Source organism: Petromyzon marinus, chromosome 4 (assembly GCF_048934315.1).
Source record: "Petromyzon marinus isolate PM22_M1 ecotype Great Lakes invasive population chromosome 4, UKy_Petmar_22M1.pri1.0, whole genome shotgun sequence".
Taxonomy (NCBI): Eukaryota; Metazoa; Chordata; class Hyperoartia; order Petromyzontiformes; family Petromyzontidae; genus Petromyzon; species Petromyzon marinus.
In genome coordinates this window covers 3666333-3676876 of record NC_133670.1, presented here as the reverse complement: position 1 = coordinate 3676876, position 10544 = coordinate 3666333, and the positions used below count along the sequence as shown (strand labels likewise).

General features: G+C 50.6%; 1 protein-coding gene across 1 annotated transcript; it reads left to right on the top strand.

Moving 5' to 3' along the window:
• Window positions 1-392: 392 nt before the first annotated feature.
• On the top strand, window positions 393-3313 carry LOC142906600 (uncharacterized). Its single transcript, XM_076054753.1, has one exon. The coding sequence runs from the start codon at window positions 407-409 to the stop codon at window positions 2195-2197; it is 1791 nt and encodes a 596-aa protein (XP_075910868.1). The 5' UTR covers window positions 393-406; the 3' UTR covers window positions 2198-3313.
• Window positions 3314-10544: the final 7231 nt, after the last annotated feature.

The window sequence follows — 10544 nt, the reverse complement described above, 5'->3', positions numbered from 1 at the left end:
TATTTTGTATTAATATTTTTTATATGAATACGGTATTTTTGGTTTGTGGAACGAATCATCTGAGTTTCCATTATTTCTTATGGGGGAAATTCGCTTTGATATACGAGTGCTTTGGATTAAGAGCACGTTTCCAGAAGGAATTATGCTCGCAATCCAAGGTTTCACTTTATTAGTTATTTTTCTATCTACGTGATTTTACCGAAAGATACCAAAGAGTATGCTGTTGTTAGTTTAAATGTTTGGTAAGTAAGACTTAGTCTGTGCTGCTCTCCAGTTGCCTGGATGAAAAGTGGCCCAAGTTTTTCCCAATCCTGGCCTCCTGGCTCAAAAACGTAAAAAACAAACTCGCAAGTCTGTCCCCAGGGTCACAACGCACTCACAGACACGGAGCAGGGAGATTCAGCTAATGACGCCGTTGATGTTTTTCGTAACTTTTGCAGAGAGCGATGAGAATGAGGATGAGGACCGGAAGGAGGAAGATTTCCCGGGCGCTGCAGAGAAAGAAAGGTGGAGGTCTCGGCCGAGCACCGAGTCCCTGGGCTCGTATGGCCGCGGCGCGGAGACGAAAGCGGCGGGCGCAGGGGAGGGGAAACAGCCCCGGCACCAAGCAGAGCTGTGCTCCTCACCTGAAGAATCCAGCTCCACTCAGGCCATCGCTCCCACTGGGGCCATCGCCTCCACCTCCACTCGGGCCATTGCCTCCATCTCTACTCGGGCCATCGCCTCCACCGCTGCCATCGCCTCCCCCGCTGCCATCGCCTCCACCTCCACTCAGGCCATCGCCTCCATCTCTACTCAGGCCATCGCCTCCCCCACTGATATCAACTCCACCTCCAATGCTTCCATCGCCTCCACCTCCACTCGGGCCATCGCCTCCACCTCCACTCGGGCCATCGCCTCCACCTCTACTCAGGCCATCGCCTCCACCTCTACTCAGGCCATCGCCCCCACCTCCACTCAGGCCATCGTCTCCATCTCTACTCAGGCCATCGCCTCCCCCACTGATATCAACTCCACCTCCACTGCTTCCATCGCCTCCACCTCTACTCAGGCCATCGCCTCCACCTCCACTCAGGCCATCGCCTCCACCTCTACTCAGGCCATCGCCTCCACCTCCACTCAGGCAATCGCCTCTACCTCCACTCGGGCCATCGCCTCCACCTCTACTCAGGCCATCGCCTCCATCTCTACTCAGGCCATCGTCTCCACCTCAACTCAGGCCATCGCCTCCACCTCTACTCAGGCCATCGCCTCCACCTCCACTCAGGACATCGTCTCCATCTCTACTCAGGCCATCGCCTCCCCCACTGATATCAACTCCACCTCCACTGCTTCCATCGCCTCCACCTCCACTCAGGCCATCGCCTCCACCTCCACTCGGGCCATCTTCTCCACCTCCACTCGGGCCATCGCCTCCACCTCTACTCAGGCCATCGCCTCCACCTCCACTCAGGCCATCGCCTCCACCTCTACTCAGGCCATCGCCTCCACCTCCACTCAGGCAATCGCCTCCACCTCCACTCATGCCATCGTCTCCACCTCAACTCAGGCCATCGCCTCCACCTCCACTCAGGCCATCGCCTCCACCTCTACTCAGGCCATCGCCTCCATCTCTACTCAGGCCATCGCCTCCACCTCTACTCATGCCATCGTCTCCACCTCAACTCAGGCCATCGCCTCCACCTCCACTCAGGCCATCGCCTCCACCTCTACTCAGGCAATCGCCTCCACCTCCACTCGGGCCATCGCCTCCACCTCTACTCAGGCCATCGCCTCCATCTCCACTCAGGCAATCGCCTCCACCTCCACTCGGGCCATCGCCTCCACCTCTACTCGGGCCATCGCCTCCACCTCTACTCAGGCCATCGTCTCCACCTCAACTCAGGCCATCACCTCCACCTCTACTCAGGCCATCGCCTCTACCTCTACTCAGGCCATCGCCTCCATCTCTACTCAGGACATCGCCCCCACTGCTGCCATCGCCTACACCTCCAATCGGGCCATCGGCTCCACTGCTGCCATCGCCTCCATCTCTACTCAGGCCATTGCCTCCACCACTGATATCAACTCTACCCCCACTGCTGACATCGACTCCACCTTCACTCCTGCCATTGCCTCAACCTTCACTTCTGCCATCGCCTCCACTGCCACTATCGCCACCACCGCCACTCGCACCATCACCTCCACCCATGAGTAATCAAGCTAACCCCCAGGATTGGGAGCTCCCTGCTTTCCACCTGCCTCCACCTCCACCAGAGCCCTGGGCTCCTCCACCCCACCGTGATACCAGACCGGGCCCGGCACACGAGTCTTTTGCTCCCTGTTCTTCACGGCAGCGTTACCGCAAGTCCCGCAACAGCCGCCTTCCTCCCCGCCTCCGCAAACCTCCTCTCGAATCCTCAACTCCACTGCTGCCATCGCCTCCATCTCTACTCAGGCCATTGCCTCCACCACTGATATCAACTCTACCCCCACTGCTGACATCGACTCCACCTTCACTCCTGCCATTGCCTCAACCTCCACTTCTGCCATCGCTTCCACTGCCACTATCGCCACCACCGCCACTCGCACCATCACCTCCACCCATGAGTAATCAAGCTAAACCCCAGGATTGGGAGCTCCCTGCTTTCCACCTGCCTCCACCAGAGCCCTGGGTTCCTCCACGCCACCGTGATACCAGACCGGGCCCGGCACACGAGTCTTTTGCTCCCTATTCTTCACGGCAGCGTTACCGCAAGTCCCGCAACAGCCGCCTTCCTCCCCGCCTCCGCAAACCTCCTTTCGAATCCTCAACTCCATCCGCATTGATTCGTCCCATCCACCCGGACCGAGAGCACCTTCCCCCCGGCCTCGCTCCACCTGCAGGGCAGCGGATCCCCCCCCAGCCCAGGTGCAACGGCCGGGGTCCCGCGTACGGAGTCCCAGGTGCCCCTTCTGCCTGGCACCACTCCCACGAGTCGCGCTTCACGCGGCGTCCCGCCCTCCTCCCCACGCCTCCACCGGATCAGTGGATTCCTCCCCACCTTCGTCCCAGCCGAGCGGCTCCTGCTCCACACTGGGCCACCCGTCCCACTTTTGTTCCGTGCCGCTCCACAGATTTCCATGACAGACATCATCATCCGCCCCTTGTCCAATCCACACCACTGCATCACCATAGCCCGGCGACATTCACGGACTGCTCACACACGTGACTCCTGCTGGTCGGGTGACCGTGATGAACTATATGTGTCGCGTTGATGGCCATGTGATGGACATTGCTTTGAGTGGCAGAGCAGGTGGTTGTCATGATTAATACATTTGTGTTGTTATTGGACACTGCAGTGTGCGTGTGAGTTGCTGTGCGGTGCAACAGAGCACGTATTTGGTGTCGATCTTCGCGTGTGTGTGATTGTGTGGAGCGGTAGTGTCATGGTTAACGCTACACCGCGCTTCGAAACCCAGGTTTGACCCGAGTTAGCTTTCCGCACACGGCCACAGCCGGTGCAAGCAGTTGCGCAACTCGGTTGCACACAACTGAAGTCACTCTACACGTGGAAGTCTCTGCAACCAATTTGCTTGGCGATTGGTGGCCAGAACCACAAGCGATCCACACAGCACAGGGTGCTGGTCAGTCTGACCAACCACCCATTTCACCTGACTTTCCACAAAATCACCATTAATGTTCCTTTCCCAGGCAGTGACACCAACTCTGCCAAAGTGTGTTAGGAACTAATGCTGTGTATGTTCGGCAGAAACTCTGCACGATTCTGCTGATAAGACACTTAATTTCGAAACCATTTGAGAATGTCGTATTTATAATAAACGTGCACCATTTTTTAGCTGCTTGCCGCCCCTGTACATAGTACCTCTGTATTGATTACAAGTCCTGTGTGCTCACCATTGTACCATGGCATGTGCCTAGGTGGCACTACCGGATGGCTCCCATCCATAGCTGCCAGGCCATCGGCCAGCGCGATAAATATTCGACGCCAACCAACAAATATTTATTCCCACGAGGGGTGACGGGAACCGAACCAGGGATGTCCAGAGCAATCAACTCGTTAATGCGGGAGACCTGAATAGTTCCCGGCGCGTGACACAGTAACGCTGTTCGGCTGGCGACAGCACTCTGCTGCCGTATGCAACAACACACTCCACCCCGTTGACAACCTGGGACAGAACCGCGCCAATGCTGGTGTTGGTTGCGTCAGTATCAAGGACGCACGGCATGGCAAAGTCAGAGTAGCGGAGGGGAATTGCGAAGCGCAACAAATGCGGCTTCCTCCTCCCCCCAATGAAACCTCTGACCCATAACCATCAAGGCGTGGAGAGGTTTTGCGAAGGTAGCGAACCCAGTGACAAACCGGCGATAATAAGACGCAAAACCAATAAAACTCTGCACCTGCATCATCAACGTGGGGGTCGGCCACGTCCGAACACACGTGGTTTTGTCGGGATCTATCGCAATGCCCGATTTACTGACAATATGACCGAGATACCGCACGGATTTCTGAAGGGGGTAACACTTCTGCGGCTTGAATTTGAGATGGGCCGCTCGCATTTTAAGAAAGACAGCGCGTAACCAATCAAGATGTTCTTTGAACGTACGGCTGAAGACGATGACATCGTCGAGGTATTGTAAGCATGAGTCCCATTGAAGTCCAGCCAGCACCAGCTCCATCAGTCATTGGAACGTAGCCGGTGCTGCGTGGAGTCCCATGGGAAGCTGATTTAATTCAAACAGGCCTTGAGGTGTTCGAAAAGCCGTTTGGGTTTAGAGGCCTCATTTAGTGGCAAATGCCAAAATCCGGACAGGAGATCAAGGGTGGAGAAGTTCTGTGCTCCCGCCAGAGCGTCCAGGGAATCGTCCATCCGAGGGAGAGGATACGCGTCAGCCACCGATATCTTATGAAGCTTCCTAAAGTCGACACACAACTGCAAGCTACCATCGTGCTTCTTAATGTGGTGGGTAATTGTCAGGCGTAATACGCCGCCACCACTACTGGAAAATATGTAGCTGCAGTCAGGGCCCAACAGGCGGCAATAGCGGGTCCGGCCTGTACCAAGTAGGACTCGTAGGTAAGGCAATTTGGAGGGCGGTTTGGAACCGGAGGTGGACACCCCAGGCCCCCAGTTGGGGCTGGGGGATTGCGCCGACATCCCCGGGGCCGGTGGGTCGTCGTCCTCTTCATCTGGAGACCTGGTACGTATTGTTCGCCTAGTCTCCATAATCTATAGTTAATTAACTAACGTTTGGCCACTTCCAACACCAGTTGTAGTGGGCTCAAATGGAGACTCAGGCTTCTATAGGAGACAACACGTTTATTTAACATTAACACGCTAAAACTAGATTCAAAGTTTTCGTGACTGCAGGAATTACTCTTTGGTTTTTTCGGTTAAGTCACGTTGACAGAAAAAAAATAATAATAGAATACGCCGTTTTTCTAGTGTCGCTCCTATAATTTTGTTGACGGACAAATGGACAAAGGGCACAATAGCTTAGTGTTTGTGTATGTATATGTTATGTTTTTAAGAGAAGACAAGTTTGTAAATATATTTTTGCCCCGGGAAACGCTGGGTACTTCCCGCTGGTACTGATATTAAAATATATATTTTAAACTGTGCCAAAATCAATCAAAACGAACAACAGTAGATCAGAATTAAATCTACAATGCTTGATATTTTATCATCCGCATAGGCGAGTGATGGTCAGGATGTTGTGTATGTGTAGTCACATAGAATTGGTCACTACGTAGCATAGCGCTGGCTGCTGGCAGGGAAGGGGATCTGCAGAGTGAAGCAGCCCTGATTGACAGCAGACCACGTGATAGACCTGAGAAGGATCTCGGGTAGGACACGTCGAGATCCTGCTAGTAGATTCTAGAAGGGGAGCGTGGCCGGAGGGGAGCGAGGCCGCGCTAAGAGGATTAAAGGGGACCCCGAGCAGGGGATGAGGGCCATCGTTTGGAGTGGGATCGCCGTCGTCGTCGTCGTCGTTGCTGTTGAAGATCGTCGCCTTCGCCGCTGTCGTCATCCACTTGATAATTGTGCTGCTAGCAGTAGTTGCCTGTCTTAGTTCAGCGCCGTCAGTGTCAGATGGCGAGCGTTGTGTTGTAGGCTAGCCACGAGTGAGAGTTGCGTTTAAGCGAGGGACAGAGCGTTGTATTACAGCAGAGAGTGTGTAACAGTATGCTCGGTGTGTAATTAAAGAATTGCCTCGAAGAAGTTACGTCTCCAAGTTAGTCACTATATATTTTTTCATGGGCATGGCTAGAGTTGTCACCTGTCCAGGAATTACCATTTGTGTTTAGGTGGTGGGTATTCATTCTTACGAGATATAGCACCCGCATTGTGTCGCTTACTGTGTAGTTCTGATAATTCTAGACTGAGTGCTGACTGAGAAATCTGTCCAGGCTTGGTCTACAGTCAAAAATGTGGCAATCTCATAGCAGCACCCTCCTGCGTCTCCAGTGTGAATATGCTGTAGAGTAAGTTTTCAACGCAGCGTATGTTTGCATGCTGAACTTCTTTCGCACCGTACGCAGGCAACCATGCTTATTGGCGGTGCGGGGGAATAACAAATTGAACAAAAAGAACAGGGACACAACTTGAAAACATAGAAGTGCATTTATACGTGGGGCGGTTGTTGAAGGGGGAGAGGGATGAAAATTATTAAGAGAGGCGTATCAGGGCAGAGCACAGTGCTGATTGGAATCTGAACTTAAATCATGAAACGTAACAAAGCCATTTTCCTAAAGCAGAACGTTTTTTAATCAGTGGATATGACCTGCAACAACAGATGCATCACAAACATGGCCATTGACGAAGACAATGGAACCAATGTTGAGAAGTGCACAAGGAAGCATAGAGATGCACATGCTAGGAATTAAACTGAGAATGGAAGACGGACACGTCAATTGGACATCATATGCAAATTAAAGGCATAATTTTAGTTTAGAAAGGTGGGGTGAGGCAGGACACACAACTTGAAGAGATGACGGCCGGTGGTCGTGACTAACGTGGGAATGGGAGCTAAAGGAGGGAACACAACCAATAGAGCGTCCACTGCGAAGATGGATCGAATAAATCAACCGGTGGGCAGTAGCCAGACAGATTTTTGCATTGCAAATCCGCAAGAGATGGTGATGGCTTCGGACAGAAGTGGAGAAATCACGGCTGGAGATGGTGACGGCTGCATAAGCAGCTTTGGAAAACATTTACACGATATCACCTTCAAAAACAACCATTCACTAAAACACATTTTCATTAAATGTGTATTCAGAAAGATAAACTAAAACAGTACAGGAATTATATCGTCTTTATTTTGCAAATTTTACAATAAAGGGTAATTTTTTCATTGCACTAGTTTAAGATAAAAACATTTTTTGCCGAAATAATGACATTAATAGGCACATTAATTGAAAGTGCAATTTTAAATAAACCGTGTAATTATTCAATAGTTTTGGTTAGAGTCTGTGCCTGTGTTAGAGTGCCAGAAAAAGTCCTGGCAAGGATTATTCAACATCACCTTGCCAGGCATGCTGAGAAGAGGATTGGGGAGCCCCATTGTGGTTTCAGGCCAGGGCAGCCACAGATGCCACATCTTCCTTCCGTTTGCTACAGCAGAGGAGTGTTGAATTCCGACAGGACTTACAGCTCTGCTTTATTGACCTGGTCAATGCCTATGATACCATCAATAGGTCTGGACTCTGGGTTGTTCTTCATGCTTTCGGAGTCTCTGACTCTCTGCTCACAATAATTAAGGACTTCCATGATATTGAGCAGGGCCGAGTAAAGCTACTTGGCCGGAAGACAAAGCTATTCCCCGTTAACCTTGGGATTCGACAGTAATGTCCTCTGGCTCCGTACACTGTTTAAAATATTTTTGGTCCACGTCGTTCGAGAAACCTTCCATGTCCGTACCAGAGCAATCTATATCTGATATAGATACAATGGGAGGCGGATTGATGCCCGGGTGCGCTTGAGAGCTTGCTCCCGATTTGTCATCCATGTTACGTATGCGAATGATCTAGACCTGGAGCGTGCCACTAGACAGGGGTGGGGAACGTCCGGCCGGCCGGCCATGAGGCCTGCGAAATCATTTGGTCTGGCCCTGCCAAGGCAACCGCAGGCGGGACTCGAAATTCAATCAATCTTGGAGCAAACCTGGAAAAGCAGTTGCGAGTAGCAACATCATCAATACCAGCTAACATCATCAATGCCAGCTAATATCTCCACACGCCTCACCAAAGAGAAGCAGTTCCAGCCATCGCATTAGGGGTGAGTTAACTAAATGTTTGACCAAATATAATAGGCTCATTTTTAAGTTGATGATTTTGTATGGCCCGCGAATGATGTTATAAATATCCAAATGGCCCTTGGCACAAAAAAGGTTCCCCACCCCTGCACTAAGAGGTGGGGCCTTAACCATCAGCCCCACCAAAACTAAGCACCTGCCTCGCTATGTTGTGCCATTAAACAAGGGGTGGGCAATTTTTTTTACTCGCGGGCCACAATGGGTTCTAAAATTTGACAGAGGGGCCGGGCAAGGAACAGATGGATGGAGTGTTTGTGTGAACTAATATAAATGACATGTAAAAATCATTACATGAAAGGATTTGGCCTTTAACAGGTAGCAAAGCATTTATTTGCAAGGCAATTTAACAAATTGCACGAACATGAACAATACAAAAACATGTCGTAACGTGACTGATCAAACATCATGAAAACATCTGAGGCCTGCGCCCAAACCAATTACCACATTCCCGGACAAAGTGCTCCATCTAATGGGGAAATGAGGGCATTACAGGTGAAAGGTAAAATTTAATTTAATAATATTTGGACAAGTTCGGGGGGCCGGATTAAAAAGCCCAGCCCATGTCTGCATTAAACCCTCCACCCCTTAACTCCCCATTGGTAATGGGGCAGTTGTAAATTGGATGGTTTTCCACATCTGGATAGTGTGCTTATGACCAACTCCGGTTTGACAGAAGAGATCTCACTCCGAATCAGTCGAGCGGCATTATCTTTTCATCGGTTGCATGACGCTGTGTGGAAGCTACCTGATATCTGTCGCTCCACAGCAGTCTTCGGATCTTCTCGGCCACGGTCATGCCCTTCCTTCTCGATGCTTGCCAAACGTGGACCCCCCTAATGGAACATCTTCGCCGGTAATAAACATTCAGGATGGCCTTCCTACGATCCATCCTGTGTTTAACCAGGCTGGATTGTGTGAGCTCACAATCCTTTACAGATCTGGACAAAGTCCCATCGGTAAGCGCCTCCAGCAGGTAATGCTACATTGGCTGGGTCATGTACCACGCCTCCCTAACCACTGCATTAAAGGGGTCTAAACAGGCGCGGCACGGGCTAGAGAAGAGATTAAATGATGTGGTACAAGAGGATGTGGAACTGAATTGACTTGCGAATGACTGGTACCAGCAGTGTAAAGAGCGGCCTATGTGGAGGAGACTCATGATGGACGATACTGGGCAGTTGGAGGTAGTCGCCCTCCAGCAACAACAGAGGGCAGCAGAGAGACGCTCACAACAACGAGCAGAGCCTCAGGCGGATAAAACACATCAAGTTGGCACAGTAGGGGAGGCACAGCTTACACATCTGCCACTCATCTCAGTCAAACCATGGCAGCTGGATCTGACCCGTGATCACGTGGCCATAAAGTGCACTTAGCCTGGCACAAGTGCCGTGGCAACGTCACCGCCACTTAGTGGCGTTTGTTGTCCGTGTGTGTGTGTGCAATTGTGGTGACTCATTTCGCCCCTTACGACAAGCCAGCATCAGGATGCAAGGTATTTGAACATAAAATGTTTTTATAAATTTGTATGTATTTTATGTTTCACACAACGATCCCGACAGTCCTCGACTTATGAACTCAATTAGTTCCTGGGACCCGTTCGTGAGTCAAACGGTTTGTAAGTGGGAACACAATAATGTACACACGTGCGCGCACGCACACACGAGCACAAACACTGGAAGCGCGAGGATGACACAACTCGTGGAGGATCGCTCCGCTGAAAAAAGAATAGATCCTCGGTTCAGTTTGCAAGTGCGAGTTCGCGTTGTAATTCTCAATGTTAAAACATGTTTCATGGTAGCTGGTTCCTAAGTGCGGAAATTCGTAAGTCGAGTGTTCGTAAGTCGATGCCTGCATGTATGTGTAATGTTTATTTGTTACTGTAAACGGAAAAATCCGTGTAGCCAGTAACCCAGCTAGTTTCGGTGGAAACAGCTGGAACCCACTAACAGAGTTAATGTTGTGGTGGAGAGAAACCCAGCCAGTAAGGAAACTCGAGGCATAGATTATTGTAATAGTAGTATGACTTACATTGCTATAGCAGCGTTGATGAAAAATACTTGAATAACACATTTAGCATTATCTTATTGCAATATATTAAAGTGTAATGGCAAATTAAAATGACGCGAAACAATTTAGCAATCCTGTACAGCGATTCACGTAATCAAATTAAGTTAATTGCAAACGCTGAAACACGTACATATTAGTGAACATATCGTGGATAGAAGAAACTGATTAAACAAAATATCCA

Bases quoted from the DNA above. Each gene is read 5' to 3' on its own strand.
- LOC142906600 (XM_076054753.1), top strand. From the start codon at position 407: ATGACGCCGTTGATGTTTTTCGTAACTTTTGCAGAGAGCGATGAGAAT.